Consider the following 22,927-nt stretch of genomic DNA (forward strand, 5'->3'; position numbering starts at 1 on the left):
CTCAGGAAAGTGTAAACTGGCATATCCATTTTGGAAACTGACCTATCTATTAAATCTAAACATATCTAGTCTATACCCAGAAATTATATTCCTGGAAATAATCCAAGAGAAAGCAGTGCTATGTCCACCAAAAGATTTTTACAAGAATGTGCATGGTGGTTTTACTTACAATAGCTCCATATTAGAAACAACCTAATTGTCTTTCAGCAGGAAAATAGGTAAGTAAACGATGGTGTGCTCACAATGGAATACTACACAGCAATAAGAAACAGTATGCTATTATAAATCTATAATATAGATTTATGGATGAATCACACAGACATTAAATTAAGCACCTATATATAGAGAGACATTTGTATGAAGTTTGAAAACAAAGCAAAGGTAAAACATGATGAGGATTAAGAGTACACTTATGGAGGAACCTTGATGGCTCCGACTCTTGATTTCAGTTCAGGTCATGATCTCTTGACCTGCTTGGGATTCTCTCTGTCCCTCTCTCTCTGCCCCTCCCCCACTCCTGTGCATGTGCTCCCTCTGTCTCTCTCAAAAATAAATAAACATTAAAAAAAGAGTACATGTATGATGAGCACTGAATAATGTATAGAATTATTGAATCATTATATTGTACACTTGAAAGTATTATAACACTATGTTAACTATACTGGAATTAGAAGAAAAAAAAAAAACCAACAAGCAAAGCTGATCTATGTTGATAGAAGTTAGAATAGTGCTTTTCTTTTGGGGATAGGGGCTTGTGAGGAAGTACAAGGGAGCCTTTCTGAATACTGGAAATATTTTATATCTTGATATGGGTGGTGGTTATATGGGTAATTACACATGTAAAAATGCATGTTCATGCAATTTGTTCATGTTACTTTATTTAGACTTCAATTAAAATAAAATATTTTAAATGCAAGAAAAGAATATCCAGAAAAAGACAATTCCTGTAGCTTAAAAATAATGGAAAAGGGTGCCTGCATGGCTCAGTGGGTTAAACATCTGATTTAGGCTCAGGTGGGATTGGGCTTCATACTGACTACGTGGAGACTTGGGATTCTCTCTGTCTCCCTCTCTGCCCCCCCTCCACTTTCTCTCTCTCTTTCTCTCAAAAATAAATAAACTTAAAAAAATAAAGATAAATGGAAAAAGTTAAACTTCGCAGTACTGCAAAAGCATCTCTTCTTATGTATTTCAAAAATCCAAATCAGAAGGAAGACAAAATATTAAAAAACAATTAGAAATACTAGATTTCCATAATTTTCTTCTCTCTTGATGAGTTTAAATATCATGAAAGCTATATCTTGTAAATTTGAAAGAAATTGCCTGTAATTCACTCTGAGTACAATGTCCTTCAATGGATTTAAATTTTCCAGTATTATTATCATGGTTCTGTTTACATCATCTGCTTAATTTTTAATTAATTCTGGTGTCCTTGTTCCTAGAATGTTATTTTATGCAATTTTTTAAAATGAGAGTTGGATTTGTCACTGTTATCTTTTTTAAAAAAATATTTTATTTTATTATTTATTTATTTATTTATTTGGTGCCCTCTCTGAGGCAAAAAATATTTTATTTTTAAGACCCCACCTGGGTCTAGAACTCACAACGTCAAGATCAAAAGTCGTGCTCCAACCGCTGAACCAGCCAGGCGCCCCACTCTTTGTATTATCTTGATTAGATTACTTTTCTTGTTAAATTTGCCAGACGTTTGGTGTTACTGATTTGCTTGTTTCTGTCTTGGCCACTCATTTTTCAACTGTCAATTTCGTTCTTTTCCCTCCTGGATGTTTTCGAGACATTCTTCTGCTTTCATTGAGCTCGCAGTCTAGTTATGCAAACACCTATTTGGTAGGAAAATAAAGAGTCCCCTGCTCATTTAAAAAAAAAAAAAAAAACTGATAATTTTAGAAACCCTTCGGTGGGATAATTTTAAAATATTCAGTAAGTTTTTAAGTTTTATTTAAAAGTTTTCGGTTTGATGTGTGTTGTTCGGTTTTTTTTTCCAAAAATCTTTTAATTTCTAATTCGCTCTTAGGCAATTATCTTTGCGTTGACAGGTTCGTCGTAGGAATTAGCCAATCGCACCGGCTCACTTTTTTAGTTTGGCTTAATTTTATCAAACTAAACAACTACTTCTGTGTTAAAAAAACAAAACAAAACTATTCTGGTTTTGATTTTTATCATCTGGCAGACTGCTAAAACTGAAAGACCCAAGAAGACAGCTCGAGTCAATTTGAAAGCTGTCTCAAATCCTGGAATTCTTGCCCCGCTCCATCCTCTCTCGCGAGATTTGGAAGCCGGAAGTGGGTTCTATTTCAGGCGTCTCTGCGAGGCGTGTGCTCAGTTAGTGTTGGCGGGAGCTGAGCGATCAGTCTGCTCCTTGCTCGCCGGCCTAGGCTGGGTCTGGTCTAGGGGCTTGCGGGCAGCGCTCCCCGTCTCCGGCCGGCAGGATGCGGGTGGCTGTGGCCGGCTGCTGCCACGGCGAGCTGGACAAGATCTATGAGACGCTGGCGCTGGCGGAGAAGCGCGGCCCCGGGCCGATAGACCTTTTGCTGTGCTGCGGCGACTTCCAGGCGGTGCGCAACGAGGCCGACCTGCGTTGCATGGCCGTGCCGCCCAAGTACCGCCACATGCAGACCTTCTACAGGTGAGCAGCGAGGTCCGGGCCTCAGACCCAGCGGTGCGAGGCGTGACTAGCCGGCAGTGAGTGAGTGGAAGAGAACCCGGGCTGGATTCGAATTCCCCCTGCCACTGACTCGCTGTCTCCCTTACTTACCTTCTTTGTTCACGCTGTGTCTAGGAACTGGTGCTTCGTAAATGTCACTTTTCTCTTTTCCTTTCACCTGTCTTATCTGTTTCGGAAGGGATCGAAGCCTGAGGGGAAAACCTGGAGGAAGAAGCTGACAGGGTAATCTACCTTGCACTTGATAGGACTCTGGGACTAGTCTGTTTACTGATGCAAGAGTTTTTATTGGACGCCTCCTCTGTGCTCGTCCGCGTTCTAGAAGCTAAGGTTAAGAACTGACAAAGTTCATTGAACGTACACTGGCTTTAAACCCAAGGTGGCAGACCTTCATTCTTAAGAACAAGTATAGGCAATTCACTTAGAAAGAGCTTTTTATATAATGAGCTCAAATATCTCCTTTGGGCCTTATTTTGCTTTTCTGCTATGCCCGATTGCATGGGCATGCCTAATTGCTTTTCTCTATGCTTGATTTCTGCTATGCCAACCGACAACTTTACTCTTGTGTTCTAGGTATTACTCCGGTGAAAAAAAGGCCCCAGTTCTCACAATTTTCATTGGGGGAAACCATGAAGCCTCAAATCATTTGCAAGAGTTACCCTATGGTGGCTGGGTAGCGCCAAACATTTATTATTTAGGTATGTGTTCTGGGTAATTTCTTGCTTTGTTTGTAATGGAAGCGCCTGTTAGGATTTGTATAACAGGCAGCATCTTGAGCTATATGGTGTTTGCGAAATGTCTCTTAATTTAAATAGTTAATCATGAAACTGTAATTAGAATGGTTAATTTAAGTAGGTAATTATGAAAATATGTCCATGCTTCTAGTATTTTAAGCAATATAGATAGTAAAACATAGTAAAAAATGCAAAGGCCTTATGTACTATTTGCAATCCCTTTATTTTTTCTTACTCTTTCTGTTGATTGAGAAAACTCAAACTTATTATGATGGAAATTGTTAAACATACAGAAGAATAGAGAATAGTATAATGAATCTCTGTACATGTTAACCAGTTTCAACAACTATTATCATTCTGCCATCCTTATTTCAACCCCACTCCCCTCTAAACTTTTACTTAAGTAACTGTAATTCCTCATTATTTATTGCTTAGTTCATGTTCAGATTTCTGTGATTATCACAAAGATGTTTGTTTTACTTTGTTTGACTTGTTCAAATAGAATCCAAATGAGGCCTGCACATTTCATTTGCTTGTCATGATTCTGAAGTCTCTTAGGCTGTAAGTGTCCCTTTTCTCTCCTACCCATGCTTGTTATTTGTTGAAGAAAATGGGAACTTTTTCTTGTAGAATTTCCTGTGTTCTGGATTTAGCTGATTGGAATTTCTTATATTGTTTAATGTGTTCCTTTTATCCTCTGCATTACCTGTAATCTGTGTTTAGATTTACAACCGGATTAGATTCAGGTTCAATTTTAGTCCTGTTAGACTATTTAGTCCATTCTTTTCTTCGCTTAAATGTTTTCAGCTCTAATGATGACATGATAACTTCAGAAATATAATTTATCTACTTCATTACTGATTGTTCTGTTGACAACTGTAATATTGTGAAAAGATGTTTGAAGATGATCAATCAGAAATAAAATATAGAAACTGCAGGCTATTTATACTTTATACCTGTTGACTTTCAGGTGTATAACCTATAAATCCATCATAGGACACTTTTCCTTATTTCCCTGCCAGCCCACTGTAATATTTGACTAAGTACCAAATTATGTCTATTTTTCTCTTAACATACCTAATCTCATTGACCCTTCCTTTCTGCTTAGTATCTTCCCTGATCTGCTTCTAGGCCTTTCATCCCTAGTCTGCCTCTTATATTGTTGGCATATTGCTATGTGAAAGAGTAACTTCATCTTGATATTTAATTTTCAAATAATTTTAGGACTGCATGGAGTTCTACGCCTTCAAACTGTTGTTTTAGTTAGTAAAGAGATTGCTTCTGCCTATGGTAATTTTATTTAACTGCGTACTTTTTCAGGTTTGGCTGGTGTAGTAAAATACCGAGGTGTAAGGATTGGTGGAATCTCTGGTATCTTTAAATCTCATGACTATCGAAAAGGTATTGTTCTGAGAATTGTTTTTAAATTTTAGAACTTGCATCTGTCAGACTAACTTAAGCATAATATATAGTTTGACTTTTTCATGGAATTTTTTCTCTGAACTGACTACTTAAAAAAAAATGTTTTTAATGTATGTTTATTTTTGAGACAGAGTGTGAGTTGGGGAACAGCAGAGAGAGAGGGAGACACAGAATCTGAAGCAGCCTCCAGGCTCTGAGCTGTCAGTACAGAGTCTGACGTGGGGCTTGAACCCATGGACTGCGAGATCATGACCTGTGCTGAATGAAGTCGGATGCTTAACCGACTGAGCCACCAAGTCACCCCTGAAGTACTTTATTTTATACATATGAAAAATTTGAGAGTACTAGAACAAATTATCTTTGTATCCACCATCTAGTTTTTTCAAGTCTTAGCGTTTCGCCACTTTTAGTTAGATTTTATTTTGTTTTATTTATTTTTTGAGAGAGGGAGAGAATGTGTGAGCAGGGGTGGAGCAGAGGGAGAGGGAAGGATAGAATCTCAAGCAGGATCCATGGGGGGCTCGATCTCACAACCATGAGATCATGACCTGAACTAAAATCAAGAGTCTGACGCTTAACGGACTGAGCCACCCAGGCACTCCAGTCAGGATTTTAAAGAAATAGTACAGATTCAGTCAGAGCTCATAGTTTATCTGTTCTCAGTCTTATTCTCCTTTTATCCTTCCCTTTCCTTACCAGGAGTCACTCTTCTGAATTTGGTGTTTGTTATTTGCTTGATTATGTCATTACCAGATACATAACAGCTTTAAACAGTGTACAATGTAGCATGTTGTAAATTTCATATGAATGTATCATTTTGCATGTATATTTCTGCAACTTGTTTCATTGTTTAATGTGTTTTTGAAATCCATGTTGATACATTCATTTTAATTTGTGAATAGTATTCTATTATAGAAGCATATCGCAGTGCATTCATTTATTCCATTGTATCTGAAAAAATTGATCTTAAAGGAATAGCTTGAGTTTACATTGATTTCAAAGTTTTATGAATTAAGTTGGCAGCTAAAACTTACATCCTCTGTGTAACTGTTAAATCACAGATCTGTTCCCTGCTGCCCTGCTTCCCATGATTCTAAACTATTGACAGGGGAGTACAAAAATAGGCTGTCTCCTTCATGGCAGGTGTGAGTGCAAACTGTCCTCCACTCTTTGGAGGACAGCTGGTAATCTGTGGAAATGATAAAAGTACTCTGACCCAGGAGTTCTACTTCAGGAATTTAATGTACAGATATATTCCACACATGCAAGATGATGTGTACACATTTATTATTTCAGCCTTGTTTGTAATGGCAAAAGGTACAAAGTAATTAACTCTAACATAACTCTATCATGATAAAACTATACAATGCAATGCTATGAAGCTAATTTTTTAAAAAAGTAGAAGAAAGCAACTCTATGTGTAACTGATACACAAAGAACTCCAAGTTAAGTGAAAAAAAAACAAGGCACAGAACATGTTTCAACTATACTGCTATTTGTGTAAAAAAAAAAAAAAGAGAGAGAGGATAAAGAAGTTTGTGTATTAAATGCATAGATGATGTCCCTGGAATAAAATACTAAAACCTGATTAACTTGAGTTTCCTCTAGGTAGTGTTAGTAGTTAGTAGGAATAGGAGGATCCCTGCCTCCCATTGTTTTATCAGCTTTGTTGAGATAAAACTTACATACTATCGTAAGTATACAATGTCGTGATTTTGGTAAATTTATGTAGGGTTGTGCAACCATCCAGATTTAAAACATTTCTAGTATTCCCAAAAGTTTTGTAGTTAATCCCTGCTCCCACCCCAGCCCTGGGCATCACTGGTTACTTTTTATTCCTTTCTGATGATATCTCTTAAATTTTAAACTATATGAATAAACAACGTATTCCAAATTATAATTTAATTTAAAAAATCATAAGCCCCTCAATTATTTAGATTTATAGTTAGTGATCACTCATTAGTAGAAAATACCAACTTTTTTTTTTTTTTTTTTTTTAATACCAGCCTTTTAAGAGCAGTGTTTTCATAGAATTTTTAAGAACCAAAACATTAATGACAGACCTCCGTTTTGGAAAAGTGTGTGTATGTTATTTGTATTTGCCGTATTTAAGGGAGTTGAATATAGCTCATTTCTCTTCTTTAATTCAAGGTCATTTTGAGTGCCCCCCTTATAATCCAGCTACAATAAGGAGTATATACCATGTGAGAAATATTGAAGTCTATAAATTAAAACAGGTATGTAAAAGTTACATTGCAGCATACTTGAAAAAATGTTAAAGTCATTCTGTACCAAAATGTATTTTGATCATTTTGGTATACCACTTCCAAGAAATATTTCAGTATAGAATACTTCAGTATTTCTAAAGTTTGGATCTTGAGTTGCTTTTAGGAGGTTCACAGATGAACATTTTTTTTTTATTCTAATGTTATGCATTTATTTTAGGAAGTAATAATAAAATAGAACATTTAATCTATGACTGTGTATATTACTACTTAGAATAAGGCTAAAGAATATATGTTGGAATAAAGTGATACTTTAAAGAAAATATTAGAATATTTCATTTTATTTTTTTAAATTTTTTTATTTAAAAAAAATTTTTTTTTTTCTTAATGTTTTTATGTATTTTGAGACAGAGAGAGACAGAGCATTAACAGGGGAGGGGCAGAGAGAGAGGGAGACACAGAATCTAAGGCAGGCTCCAGGCTCTGAGCCATCAGCACAGAGCCTGATGCGGGGCTCGAAATCACAGACTGTGAGATCATGACCTGAGCCGAAGTTGGACGCTCAACCGACTGAGCCACCCAGGCGCCCTAGAATATTTCATTTTAAATAATGGTATTAAGTAGGGAATAAATAATGGTAAGGAAGATAGAGAATGTGGTAAAATTGTGAAAGTGGTATTGGAACACTGGCTTAACTAGAGAGTAGCTGACACTAGGTTTTTGTTTGAGAACCCATTAAATGCCTGACACTGGGCTAAGCAGTTATCACACATGACATTTCATGTAATCGCCACACAATTCTGTACAGCAAGTATTACTCTAACTTTGTCACATTAAGGATGAGAGATCAAGGCTCAGATAAGGTAAGTAGCCTTCCGGGGAATTCCCTAGGAGTTAGGTGGTGGAGTCGCCTGAAGCTGTCAGACCCTTCCCACCATGGCCTACAGCCTCTGCAGGAGCTTAAGGATGCTCGTGGGCGTTTCTTTAATGTCCTACTCCTAACAGGTCCCTACCTTGAATCCTTTTTCCCTTTCACCCATCTCAGTCCTACCAGTGTTTGACGACCCAGCTTAGATACCAGTTTTCTAGTTTAAAGCCATCACTCTTCTCTGAATTTTCATCACACTTACTGCCCGAATCAGTTATTCAGCGATTATTCGTATCCTTTATCTTGTATTGTCTTGAACACATAAATTATTTTAATTTAGTTTTCCAAGTTTTGTTGCCGATTACTTGAAGGTGCTGGGGATGTGTAATGTATGGAGTATATTTTGTAGCCTCCCCATGAAGACACCAGCTACCTTGAATACCTCTAGTATAATTTATGTAGCAAACAGTATTTTTTACATGTATGTTCTATGAGTCCATTAGAAAAAAAAGGAATTTATCTTTGGGTTTTACTATATTATTTACATTAGAGATCTCATGAAATCTGTGTCTCTCTGTATCTTAAAACAGTTCCTTTACTAAAAGTGACAAGAATAATGGTTATTGTATATTTCAGAAACCCTATATTAAAGACCATAGCTAGTTGGCAGTTAGATCAAAGTATGTCTCTGTTGACCTGCCTTGCCATAGAATATAAGGATGATTTGTGAGGTAAAGAGAAAGCTTTTTCTCCTTGCTTACATGAGTGAGGAGTTTAGCATTTCTTAGTATTTCTGTGACCTTCTTAAATAAAGTTTGCTTAGAATGAATTACATAGAAATCTAAAGATCTAAGCGGTTAAACAATGGTGTGGTGGTGGAGAGAAAGTGTAGGGGATTGCTTTTGGCTAATCTGTTTTTGGGTTTTCTTTCTTTTTCTGTTAAAGCTGAAGCAACCTATGGACATATTCTTATCTCACGATTGGCCAAGAAGCATATATCATTATGGAGATAAGAAGCAACTTCTTAAGACTAAATCTTTTTTCCGACAAGAAGTGGAAAATAACACATTGGGAAGTCCTGCTGCCTCAGAGCTTCTAGAGCACTTAAAACCTACCTACTGGTTTTCCGCACACCTTCATGTGAAGTTTGCAGCCTTGATGCAGCATCAGGTAGAAATCAGAACATTCTTTGATTTGACAAACACTTAACAAATATCTGTAGGCTAAGGCACTGTTGGCACAGTTGTAAATTTAGAGAAAGAGCTCAAAGATAACTTTGCTTTTTCGAGTAACTCCATATCCATGGGGCAGGGAAGAGACAAGCAGGCAATAAGTATTATTATTAGTGATTAGTGATAGCAATAAGTTTGTGGTGAAAAGTGCCATGATGCTGTGGAAGTGCCTACACCAGACTCTGGTGAATTGGGGATGTAGACACAGAGATGAAGAGATTGAGAAGGTTTTCCAAAGGAATTGATTGTGCCAGGAAGCAGTAGAATATGAGGGCAGTGTAGGTAGGGAGCCCAGTGTGTGCCAAGGCTAGAGGTCTGAATGCGTGGCGCGCTGGGGGCTGCAGCAGTCCCTGCGGCTGAGGCGGAGGGAGAGATGAGGCTGGAAGGACATCCTAACTGCCTGCTGGGCCATGTTCTGGAGTTTAGGTTTTAACCAGAAGGTAATGGGGAAAGTTGGGGAGTAGTGAAACCAGACTTTGATTTTAGAAAGATTAGTTTGGTAGCATTTTTGTGTATGGATCACAGTAATGTAAAATGGGAGGCAGAGAGGCTATTTAAGCATAAGATGAGGTTCTAGCCTGTGGCAGGGAGGGAACACAGAGAACACGATCTCCAGAGAGATTTTGCAGGCAGAATCATCAGGATTTGGTGACAGAGGGGGACTCCCAGAATTTTCCTTGGGTAGCTGCATGGGTGATGGTGCTTGACGAAAGGTAGAGAATAAATAGAAACTTCAACTTAGGCTTTTATGGAGATCGTTGTTTCTTTTCCCCTCCCATTCTGACTGACTTTCCACCTAAAGTATTCCATAGGGAAAACATTTAGAAAACGCTGGGTTAACAAGGTTAGAAATTCCTTCTCGAAGTCTTCTTCTATAGAATTCCTGAGAGTCTTTAATGTGCTGATGGGCATCGTCTTTCTCCAAGAGTGAGTGGAGTGTGGGGTGCAGTGCTGCTTGAACTTGACCATACTCTTTTCTGTGGTGGAAGTGCACTTTAATGATGTTCTTCAAGTACAGTTTGGAAAATTCTGTTTGGAAACATTCCTGTGGGCCCTTTCTGTTGTGGGCTTATCCTCACTCCCCAGTTTCATTGGGAGAAAGAGGCAAGGTTACTCCTTTTCTCTTCCTTTGGACCACTGCCAAGGTGATTATCCTCTTTAAATGTCCAAGTTATCCATTCAAATCAGTCATCTTTTCTATGTCTTTGTTATTCTCTTCCGTCTCCTAGGGTTCATGACATGCCCTAGGGCTCATGACACGCTCAAAATCCTAGGGCCTGGATTTTTACTGAACCATCGGCTTTGGTTCTTTCCCCCCATTCCATCTTGGGTTGTCAGCCTCAGGGAGTTCTATCTCTGAATGAATATGTTCAGTCCCTTTTAATTAGCTCCTCAACCTTGACTGCCTTTGCCAGTGGTCTCTTTCAGCCCCTTTACCAACACCAAAGATCACCTTTTGTCTCAGAACTGCCCCACTGCCAAGATCTGCCTGCACTCTCTGTGCCTTCACCTCTCAGTCCGTCACCACCATTGAACTGAAACCTGGCCCACAGCAGGGTGTCCCATAGCTGCTTCCTGTCCTTTTTTCTCCGTGGGCCTTACTGTTCTCAGTGAGTCACTTTTGTACTTCATCCAATATGACCTTCATGTTGTAGTCTATCACCCCCTGCCCATGTTTCTTTTCTGCCAATTCAGTTTTTACAAAATAGCTTACTTGGAATATAATTTACATGTCATAAAATTCACCTATTTAAATGTACAATTCAGTGAATTTTAGCATATATCCAGAGTTCCAGAGGTTTCCAGAGCAAACAGCACATAGCCCAGTTTTAGAACATTTCCAACACCCTAAAAGATGTCTTGTGCCTGTTTGCTGTGCTGTTTGCTGTCAGTCCTTGTTCCCGCTCTCAGCCCCAGGCACTAATCTGTTCTGTGTCTCTGTGGATTTGCCCTCTTTGAAATTTATATAAGTGGGATCAAAGTCTATAGTCATTGGCACGTGGTTTCTTTTGTTTGTGTGTTTTTGAGGTTCATTCGTGTAGCAAGTATTAGTATTTCTTTCATTTTTATTGTTGAATATTTCATTCTGTGAATGTATCCCATCAACTTTTGGTGTTGTATCTAAGAAATATTTGCCTAACCCAAGTTTATAAAGATTTTTCCTTATAATTTCTTTTAAAAGTTATATAGTTTTAGCTCTGCCAGATTACTTTTCAGCTCTTCTGTTATCTTAGCCTTTGCGTTATATACTTTGATTCAGCACTGGCATTATCATCAGCATTAGTGTCTGCTTTGACTTTTGTAAGGAAGTTGAAGCCCAGAGAGTTTAAGTGCATCGCCTGTTATTACACAAGTGGTTGCAGAACTAACTTATTTTGGAAAAGTGACAGTTGTTGCTTTGACACATAACTTAGGGGTATGTTTAATAAAGATTGTTTCCATCCTATTCTGTGTATGAATTACTGTGATGATTTAACATTCTTTCTGGGGCTGCCTGGGTGGCTCAGTCAGTTAAGTGGCCAACTTTGGCTTAGGTCATGATCTCATGGCTCGCGGGTTCGAGCCCTGTGTAGGGTTCTGTGCTGTCAGCTCATAGCCTGGAGCCTGCTTTGGATTATGTGTCTCTCTCTCTCTCTGCTCCTTATCTGCTCATACTCTGTCTCTCTCTCAAAAATAAGTAAACATTAAAAAAAAAATTTAACATTCTTTTTAAAATTATGGTTCATATTTGTAGGCCAAGGATAAAGAACAGACGGCCAAAGCAACAAAATTTTTAGCCTTGGACAAATGCTTACCACATAGAGACTTTCTTCAGGTAAAAAGAAAATGAAATAACTTTGCAATATAGTTTTGCTCTTCCAATGATTAAAAAAAAATTAATTTTCCCTTCAGAATTTATTTGTGCTCTTTATAATTTATGTATTGTGAGAATTTTGGAATATGTTACATTAGTGTTTTTAAGCTACTAAATTAAATTCCTTTTAAATTTTATTGTTATACTGAAATTCTTAGCATATTAAAAATAGAAATGTTTTTCTTAAAATTATCAATTTCTTCCTATAGGTAATAGAAATAGAACATGACCCCAGTGCTTCTGAGTACTTGGAGTATGATATTGAGTGGCTCACTGTTCTAAGGGCTACTGATGATCTTATTAATGTGACTGGGCGTCTATGGAATATGCCTGAAAATAATGGCCTGCATACAAGGTAAGTCTGACATTTAGGGTTTGCTCTCTCTGGTGCATGCATGATTTTTTGTCCCCTCCACCTTTTTTTTTTTTTTTTTCTTAAATCAAGGGAATTATTGTTAAATGAGTGTCAGAATAATTCAAGGGTTACTGACTGGTACGGAAAACTACAAATTTTCCATCTAAGGGATGTAAGAAAATGGGCTATTGAGTACCAACCCAAATTAGCACATAAATTAATAAGCGTGTATAAAACTGTAATGTGGTGATGATTTGGTTCACACATTAAAGTAACTTATGCTTATTTTAGAGTGTGAGTTAAGAACAGCTTTTTCTTTTTTCTTTTTTAAAAATTTTATTTATTTATTTTGAGAGAGAGAGAGACCACGAGTGAGAATGGGGTAGGGGCAGAGAGAAGAGTGAGAGAATCCCAAGCTGTCAGCACAGAGCCTGATGACATGGAACTTGAACTCATGAACCATGAGATTGTGACTGGAGCTAAAACCAAGATTTGGATGCTTAACCAACTAAGCCACCCAGGCACCCCAAGAAGAGCTTTTTCTAAGAATTGTTTTTATTTCAGAATGGTCCTTTGGTAAATTAACTGTAATTTTATTAAACGGAATTTTTATATGTGGTTTAGATTTTATCCTTACACCTGAAGTCCACAGTTAGATCTTACCATTTGTTGTCTGAGGCTGATAAAATGTAAAAAGCTATTGTTTTGGACTTTTGTAGGTGGGATTATAGTGCAACAGAAGAAGCTATGAACAAAGTATTGGAAATACTGAATCATGACCTCAGAGTTCCATGTAACTTCAGCATAACAGCTGCTTGTTATGACCCTAGCAGACCACAGACACAAATGCAGTTGGTGCATAGGATCAATCCTCAAACTACTGAATTTTGTGCCCAGCTTGGCATCACTGACATAAACGTCAGGCTGCAGAAGGCCAAGGAAGAACATCACTTGTGTGGTGAATATGAAGAACAGGAGGACCTGGAGAGTAATGACTCTGGTGAAGACCGTAGTGAATATAACACAGACACGTCTGCCCTGTCCTCTATTAATCCAGATGAAATAATGCTAGATGAAGAAGAGGAGGATGAGGATAGTATCGTAAGTACACACAGTGACATGAACACACCGTCTGTAGAGCCTTCTTCTGATCAAGCTTCTGACTTCTCCGCCAGCTTCTCTGATGTCAGGATCTTGCCAGGTTCCATGACTGTATCTTCTGATGATACATTGGGTTCCCCAGATGGCAGAGAGGGGAAGCCTGGTGAGGCTTTGGAGTTGGAGGATGGAAAAGACTTAACCGAGTTGCCCCTGAAGAGGCTGAGTGACGAACATGAACCTGAACAAAGAAAGAAAATTAAGAGGAGGAATCAAGCCATCTATGCTGCAGTGGATGATGACGATGCAGCATAAGACAATTTACTTAGTATTATATGTAGATATGTGATTTTTAAGACCATATTTTTAGAGTCGGATTTTTGACACTCAAGACTTAACTTTGTAATAATGAAGTTACATGAGAGAATTTTAGTTAGGTATTGACTTTGTCTTTAGGCCTTTGTATATTTCAGATAAAAATATTAAAATTTTATATATTTACTTGATTGAGTACCTTTTTTTTTTGAAGACGTATACCATTCACTTTCATTATTTTCAGGAAACACTCACGGGATACCTACTCTGTACCAGGCACTTTTCTGTAAAATGGCACTATAAAGATGAGTAAGACCGGAATTTCTACTTTTGAGGAGTTACTACCACTGTGAATATTTTTGTGTATAAAATATGGCATCTTTATATTTGGTTTTGCAAAGTCATTATTGCATGTACGATTTTGTATGCTTTCATTTTATTTATTATAAATATTTTCCCTGGTCTGCTCTTAATGTCTGTCAAATATAATTGAAATTGAAGATGGTAGGTAAGGTTTCAGGAAATAAATTACTTTAAATACTAAACATTGGCAAACAAAGTTTTACATTTAATTGCTGAGATGAATATAACCTTGTTGATTTTGGCATAGTTTAGCTTTCGCTTTAATTTTAAGGTGACTGTAGTAACTGTACAGGTCATTTTTGACACAGTTAATCTTAGTATTAATTACTATCAGGGATTGAATTGCACAAATGCTGCCCCTTGTGCTGTATCATGTGGCTCGTCAGTAGTAGAGTATTTTATTTTTAATGTTTATTTATTCTGAGAGAGAGAGAGAGAGAGCAAGCGAGCACATGCATGCGAGCAGGGGAGAGGCAAAAAGAAAGAGAGAGAATCCCAAGCAGGCTCTGTGCTGTGAGTGCAGAGCCCTAAGTGGAGCTCTGTCTCACGAACTGTTGAGATCATGACCTGAGCTAAAACCACGAGTCGGACACTTAAATGACTGAGCCACCCGGGCACCCTACTACTAAAGTATTTTTAAAGATCCACATGGAAAAACTATCCCTCCCTCCTGTCTCTGGTTAAAAATGTCTGGATCACCTGAGGAGATGGTTACCCTGCACTTTGGATGAGGAGTCATGAATCCAAAAACTATTCTGGGATGTCATCCCACAGCAGTCCAAATCCAGGGGTCATTAACCTAGGAGAATGCTGTAGCAACTGGCTTCCATCTTGTCAGCATCTGACTTGAAGAACGTGGAGCAATTTCTCGTTATTGCCATCCATTTTCTTTCCCTTTTTAAGTTGAATATTTACTTATTTTAGTTTTCATTTAGTTTCAAAAGGATTTTCCTCATCACTGATTTAATGGAATCCCATAGTTCTGACATTTAGGTTTTTTCCCCCCAGAAATTATTTTTTTAATATAATTTATTGTCAAATTGGTTTCCATACAACACCTGGTGCTCATCCCAACAGGTGCCCTCCTCAATGCCCATCACCCACTTTCTCCTCTCCCCTACTCTCCATCCACCCTCAGTTTGTTCTCAGTATTTAAGTCTCTTATGGTTTGCCTCCTCCCTCTCTGTAACTATTTTCCCCCTTCCCATCCCGTCTTCTGTTAAGTTTCTCAGGATCCACATATGAGTGAAAACATATGGTATCCTTTCTCTGCCTGACTTAATTCACTTAGCATAATACCCCCAGTTCCATCCACATTGCTGCAAATTACCAGATTTCATTCTTTCTCATTGCCAAGTACAATTCCATTGTATATGTAAACCACATCTTCTTTATCCATTCGTCAGTGGATGGACATTTAGGCTCTTTTCATAATTTGGCTATTGTTGAAAGTGCTGCTGTAAACATTGGGGTACAAGTGCCCCTATGCATCGGCACTCCTGTATCCCTTGGGTAAATTCTCAGCAGTGCTATTGCTGGGTCATAGGGTAGATCTATTTTTAACTTTTTGAGGGACCTCCACACTGTTTTCCAGAGCAGCTGCACCAGTTTGCATTCCCACCAACAGTGCAAGAGGGTTCCCGTTTCTCCACATCCTCTCCAGCGTCTATAGTCTCCTGATTTGTTCATTTTAGCCACTCTGACTGGCGTGAGGTGGTATCTCAATGTGGTTTTAATTTGTGTTTCCCTGATGAGGAGTGATGTTGAGCATCTTTTCATGTGTCTATTGGCCATCTGGATGTCTTCAGTAGAAAAGCATCCATTCTTTTCTTCCCATTTCTTCACTGGATTATTTGTTTTTCGGGTGTGGAGTTTGGTGAGTTCATTATAGATTTTGGATACTAGCCCTTTATCCAATGTGCCATTTGCAAATACCATTTCCCATGCCGTTGGTTGCCTTTTAGTTTTTGTTAATTGTTTGCCGTGCAGAAGTTTTTTATCTTGATGAAGTCCCAATAGTTCATTTTTTTCTTTTAATTCCCTTGCCTTTGGAGATGTGTCGAGTAAGAAATTGCTGCGGCTGAAGTCAGAGGTTTTTTTCCTTGCTTTCTCCTCTAGGGTTTTGATGGTTTCCTGTCTCACGTTCAGGTCCTTTATCCATTTTGAGTTTATTTTTTTAAATAGTGTTAGAAAGTGGTCTAGTTTCATTCTTCTGCATGTTGCTGTCCAGTTCTCCCAGCACCATTTGTTAAAGAGACTGTCTTTTTTCCATTGGATATTCTTTCCTGCTTTGTCAAAGATTAGTTGGCCATACATTTGTGGGTCCAATTCTGGGTTCTCTATTCTATTCCATTGGTCTATGTGTCTGTTTTATGCCAATACCATGCTGTCTTGTTGATTACAACTTTGTAGTACAGGCTAAAGCCTGGGATTGTGATGCTTCCCTCTAGTTTTCTTCTTCAATATTACCTTGGCTATTTGGAGTCTTTTGTGGTTCCATACAAATTTTAGGATTGTCTGTTCTAGCTTTGAGAAGAATACTGGTGCAATTTTGATTGGGATTGCATTGAATGTGTAGATTGCTTTGCATAGTATTGACATTTTAACAATATTTATTCTTCCAATCCGTGAGCATGGAATGTTTTTCCATTTCTTTGTGTCTTCTTCAATTTCCTTCATAAGCTTTCTATAGTTTTCAGCATGAAGATCTTTTACATCTTTGGTTGGGTTTATTCCTAGCTATTTTATGGTTCTTGGTGCAATTGTGAATGGGATCCGTTTCTTTATTTCTCTTTCTGTTGCTTCATTATTGGTGTATAAAAATGCAACTGATTTCTGTACATTGATTTTGTACCCTGCGACTGTGCTGAATTCATGTATCAGTTCTAGCAGACTTTGGTGGAGTCTGTCACATTTTCCATGTAGAGTATCATGTCGTCTGCGAAAAGTGAGAGTTTGACTTCATCTTTGCCAATTTTGATGCCTTTGATTTCATTTTGTTGTCTGATTGCTGATGCTAGGACTTCCAACACTATGTTAAGCAGTGGTGAGAGTGGACATCCCTGTTGTGCTCCTGATCTCAGGGGGAAAGCTGTCAATGTTTCCCCATTGAGGATGATATTAGCTGTTGGCTTTTCATAAATGGCTTTTATGATGTTTAAGTATGTTCCTTCTATCCCAACTTTCTTGAGGGTTTTTATTAAGAAACGATCCTTTATTTTGTCAAATGATTTTTCTGCATCTATTGACAGGATCATATGGTTCTTTTCTTTTCTTTTATTAATGTGATGTATCACATTGATTACTTTGTGAATATTGAACCAATCCTGCAGCTCAGGAATGAATCCCACTTGATCATGGTGAATTATTCTTTTTATATGCTGTTGAATTTGATCTGCTAGAGATTGTTTAATAAAGATAAAAGCAGAAAGTAATTATGTATAAAATAACAGAGTTCATTAATGATGGTTCTCAAAGTAAATAATAATAAAAAAAGACAGTCCTCTAGCTTGTCTAATCATGATTTGGCACAAATGCCAAAGAAATAAAAGAGATAAGTAACCAGTAAAACAGGGTATTCAAGTAAATACGGGGATACTCTCATAACTGGGTACAGATAAATTTGATAAATGATTACTTTCCTAGGAAAATAGAATTTACTGAAATTCATCCTATTAGAGGTAGAAAGTGAAAAAAAATTCCACAGAAGGAATAGAGAAAGTTCTCAAAGGATCAACTCCCATGAAAAAGCAGTTGGCTCAGATGCTCTCAGGAGGAAAGTACCAAATCTTCTAAAGGCCAGATAATCCCTAATGTTAGGTAAACTTCCAAAATGTAGAAAAATAAAGGGAAGTTTAGTTTTCTTTTTATGAAGCAAGTATGGCGATGATACCTAAATCTGATAATTTGCAAAAAAAACCAAAACCCACATATGACTATTGCTGCCGAAGTCCTAAACAAAACATTAGCAAACAATTTATAGCGCATTTTAAGCATGACTGATACAAAAATGGTTCAGTATTAGGAAATGTGTTGATATAACCCACACAGTGATAGCTCTAAGAACAAACATCATGATTATCTCCATTGATGATGAAAAGGCCTTTGGCAAAATTCCACACCCATTTCTGATTTTGTAAAAAGTAAAATCTAGCATCTTGTTTCATGGGGAAACACTGTAAGTGTTCTCATCAAGGGAAAGTAAGCAGAAGGTCAAGGAAAAAGACAGGATCCCTACTACCTCCGTTACATTTTAACATTGTGTTGGTGTAAAGAGCAAAACAATTAGACCAAAGGGACACCTGGGTGGCTCAGTCGGTTAAGTGCCTGACTTGATCTCAGCTCAGGTCATGACTTCCTGGTTCATGAGCACTTTCAGGCTCTTTGCTGACAGCAAGAAGCCAGCTTGGGGTTCTCTCTCTTCCTTTCTCTCTGCCCCTCCCCGGCTTGTGTGCAAGCTCTCTCTGTCAAAATAAATACAAATTTACAAAAAACAAAACAAAAACAAAACAGATGAAAGAAAACAGGGAAATCAAGATTGCAAAGGAAGAGACAGCTATATAGAGATGAACTGAACATTTAGGTGGAAAACAGGAAAATCAAAATTAAAACTAATACAACAAAGTAATAAGATAAAAATTGACCTACAAAGCAATAGGTTTCACATACACAATTACCATTGACTGGTGCAATACAAACAATATCAAAAAGAAATAATAACAAATGTACAAAACCTGTAATGAGGAAAACCTTAAAATACACACAAAAATGCAAAATTAGACTTGAACTAACGGAAACCTCTCTTATCCTTCGATAGGTAAACCCAACATTTTAAAGATGCCAGTCCTTCCTAAGTTAACACATAAATTTAACATGACCCCAATCAAAATATCAGCACATGCTTTTATTTTTTGTTTCTTTTCCTAGAGCTAGGCAAGTTACTTTTAAAGTTCATGCGGATAAATAATTTAGAACAGACAGGAATATCCCCCAAAAGAGCAATAGATTATGCTAGCCATATGAGCTGTTAAAACATAATATAAAACCTCTATAATTAAAGCAATGTGTTTTGGTTAATGAATGGACAGACCACTGGAACAGAAAGACTGGAAGTAGGCCCAAACATATGAAATGTTAGTATATGATTTCAGTGGCGTCTCTAATCACTGAGGAAAAAGATGATGTTTTAAATAAATAGAGTTGGATCTCTGGATATCCATTTGGAAGCAAAACACCCCTTTTATATATATATATATATATATATGTATATATATATATACACACACATACACATAGATACATATATGTTATAAATATAAATATATAATATATAAACTATAAATATATATAAACTATATAAAAATATATATTATTTTATATATAATATAAAAATCCCTTGTTATATATATTATATAATAACATATATTATATATAAATGTTTTATAATATTTACATATATTTATGTAATATATGTTATATACTATATATATAAACTCCAAATAGACCAAAGATATAAATGTGCAGAATGAAAACATATAAATACCATATAAAACCTGGGTAAATGTTCTCATAATCTGGAATTGAGGAAAGCCTTTGTAACTGTATCTCAAAATCCAGACACGGTAAAAAGGAAAGACTGATACATTTTGACTCTATACAAAAACAGATAACTTTTGCATGGCAAACAAAACACCAAAAACAATGTTAAAAGACAAATGACAAACTGGAAGAACATATTTGCAACTCATAACACAGACAAGGGGCATATTTTCACAAAATATAAAGAACTGTTTATAGAGACCTAGTTATGCCACTTTTTTTAATTATTTTTTTTTTAATTTTTATTTTTAGAGAGAGAAAGCATAAGCGAGGAAGAGGGGCAGAAGGGAAGAGAGAGTAAGCCGATTCCACACTCAGTGTAGGGCCAAACATAGGGCTTACTCGATCCCATGACCCTGGGATCATGACCTGAGCCAAAATCCAAAGTCAGATGCTTAACTTGCTGAGCCACCCAGGCACCCCTTGATCAAAGAGATAAAAAGATGAAAATCGTTGGTGCTCATTAGTTCCAGCAGTGGCACTCTGACAGAACTGTTGAGTAGTTTCTATTATCTATCTTACACCCTCAGAGTTGCTCTTTTCGAAGCATAGGGTTTCAGGATTCCTTTCATCTTCTAATCCCCATCACCTTATCTCCTTACGGTAAATTTCCCTCTTGTTTAATTCAGCCAGCCAGAGTTTTGGTGCTTGCAACCAAAATACCCTGACTGATACATATGCTCCTGACTGTTAATGAGCTTGTAATTGGAATAGGGGAGGAAAAGGCAAGATAAGAAAATTATGGCCCTTATCTATTATGATTTCCTTTAATTCTTATTTATCAGCTTAGGCCATTCATTTATTCATTCAAGAAATATTTATTGAGATAAATGCATCCCAGGCACTATGCCAGGGAAACAATGGTGAGAAAAATCAGGTATAATTCCAGCTTTCATGGAGTTTATAGTACAATGAGGGAAATTAATATTAATAAAATAATACCTCAATAATTAAGAAATCCCAACTATTACAGTGTGATAAATGAGAGGAATATACTACTATAGGAGCAAATCAAGGGGACATTTGATTCACAGCTATTGTTTAATATAATACTGGAGGCCTTGGTCAAAGCTATAAAATAAGAAAATAAGAGATATCAAGAGTGGAAAGGAAACATCATTATTTGCAGGCCATCTACATGTAGATCACTCATATAAAAAGGGAAAAAGCAAAATAAAAAGATTCATTGACATAAACAAGGTCAACGAAAGTTTGCCAGAGACAAAGAGAACCTTAAAAATCAGTAGCATTTTTCTAAAATAGCAATAACCAGTAAGAAAAATATAATACAGAACAACAATGCAACAACAAGAATAAAAATGTTTCTGTAAATTAATTTATCAAAAAATGCACAGACTTCAATAAAGGGAAAATTAAAACTGTATTAAGGGAAAGAATTTAATATTTAAATAAATGAGAAAACAGTCCAGCATTCTGGATGTGATAGCTTAACATTGTAAAGGTGGTGATTGTTGCCCATCAGCTAGTACCAGTGACCACAAACCACCGAGGAGAAAACATGAACCCCAATCCTGGTAATTTAATAAATCTGGAAAGTTAAATTTTAATATAAATTATAGTAGTGATATGAGGAAGAAGATTCGAAATCAGTCCCTGAAAGTATATAAAAGTATGGTAACAAGAAAAAGTATTGTGAAATATTGATGTGCTCTCTATCTTTATTTTTAATATCTCAATGCATATCTCAAAGAATTCCAAAACATTTCCCTTGCTTTCCTTTGTCCAACTTTGGACTTGTCTGTGGATCAACTTATTGACTCCAAAGTGTGAAGTTCCTAGTGATTTCACGAATTCCTCATTAATGTATTAAACTTCTGAACTCTCTTCATAAATCTGTGTTCATCAGTCATTGTTGGGGTACACAATTGTTCTTCCTTAAATTTAATTTTTTGGGAATTGGTTACATATTCACATGGTACAGAATTCCAATAACACAAGATACATCCAATTAACGTGAAGATCTCCGTCCTGTCTCTGTCTGCCATTTAGCCAGTTCCCCTCCCTAGGGTCAACCAACATTATCAGTTGAATTTCTTTTTCTCCTCTTTTTTGAGAAAGATAGTGGCAATCCACACATTCTCTTATTCACTGTTTCCCCCCCCCCCATTTAATATATATCTTGGAGATGATTCCATGTCCATATATAAAAATCTTCCTTGTTTTTTATTAATGCATATTGTTTCACTGTATACAGATATATTTTTTTGATTTTTTTTTAAATTTTATTTTTTATTTTTTAAAATTTACATAGAAATTAGTTAGCATATAGTGAAACCATGATTTCAGGAGTAGATTCCTTAATGCCCCTTACCCATTTAGCCCATCCCCCCTTCCACAACCCCTCCAGTAACCCTCATTTTGTTCTCCATATTTATGAGTCTCTTCTGTTTTGTCCGCCTCCCTGTTTTTATATTATTTTTGTTTCCCTTCCCTTATGTTCATCTATTTTGTCTCCTGAAGTCCTCATATGAGTGAAGTCATATGATTTTTGTCTTTCTCTGACTGACTAATTTCACTTAGCATAATACTCTCCAGTTCCATCCATGTAGTTGCAAATGGCAAGATTTCATTCTTTTTGATTGCTGAGTAATACTCCATTGTATGTATATACCACATTTTCTTTATCCATTCATCCATCGATAGACATTTGGGCTCTTTCCATACTTTGGCTATTGTTGATGGTGCTGCTATAAACATTGGGGTGCATGTGTCCCTTCGAAACAGCATACCTGTATCCCGTGGATAAATGGCTAGTACTTCAATTGCTGGGTCCTAGGGTAGTTCTATTTTTAGTTTTTTGAGGAAACTCCATACTGTTTTCCAGAGTGGCTGCACCAGCTTGCATTCCCAAAAAATATCTTTTAAAAAAATTTTTAATGATTATTTATTCTTTGAGAAAGAAAGAGAGAGCACGAGCAGGGGAGGGGCAGAGAGAGGGAGCCACAAAATCTCAAGCAGGCTCCAGGCTCTGAGCTGTCAGCACAGAGCCTGACGCGGGGCTTGAACTCACAAACTGGGAGATCGTGACCTGAACCTAAGTCAGACACTTAACCAACTGAGCCACCCAGGTGCCCTTAAAAATATCTTAATTTGTTAAACCAATCCCTTCTGATGAACATTAGGTTGTTTGTGATCCTTTGATCCAGGATCACCTAGGTG

General features: G+C 37.0%; 1 protein-coding gene across 1 annotated transcript; it reads left to right on the plus strand.

Annotated features, from left to right (window-relative positions):
* Positions 1 to 2,289: 2,289 nt before the first annotated feature.
* Positions 2,290 to 14,330, plus strand: DBR1 (debranching RNA lariats 1). Its single transcript, XM_049628766.1, has 8 exons — positions 2,290 to 2,647; positions 3,257 to 3,381; positions 4,738 to 4,818; positions 6,991 to 7,076; positions 8,878 to 9,102; positions 11,899 to 11,979; positions 12,228 to 12,373; positions 13,093 to 14,330. The coding sequence occupies exons 1-8, from the start codon at positions 2,451 to 2,453 to the stop codon at positions 13,784 to 13,786; spliced, it is 1,635 nt and encodes a 544-aa protein (XP_049484723.1). The 5' UTR covers positions 2,290 to 2,450; the 3' UTR covers positions 13,787 to 14,330.
* The last annotated feature ends 8,597 nt before the right edge of the window (positions 14,331 to 22,927 follow it).

Source organism: Panthera uncia, chromosome C2 (assembly GCF_023721935.1).
Source record: "Panthera uncia isolate 11264 chromosome C2, Puncia_PCG_1.0, whole genome shotgun sequence".
NCBI classification, from domain to species: domain Eukaryota; kingdom Metazoa; phylum Chordata; class Mammalia; order Carnivora; family Felidae; genus Panthera; species Panthera uncia.

What these genes read in the sequence shown, in the direction of transcription:
- DBR1 (XM_049628766.1), top strand. Translation starts at nt 2,451, where the DNA reads ATGCGGGTGGCTGTGGCCGGCTGCTGCCACGGCGAGCTGGACAAGATC. An exon ending in CACATAGAGACTTTCTTCAG is followed by an intron (nt 11,980 to 12,227) that starts GTAAAAAGAAAA and finishes TTCTTCCTATAG; the next exon opens with GTAATAGAAATAGAACATGA. An exon ending in AATAATGGCCTGCATACAAG is followed by an intron (nt 12,374 to 13,092) that starts GTAAGTCTGACA and finishes GGACTTTTGTAG; the next exon opens with GTGGGATTATAGTGCAACAG.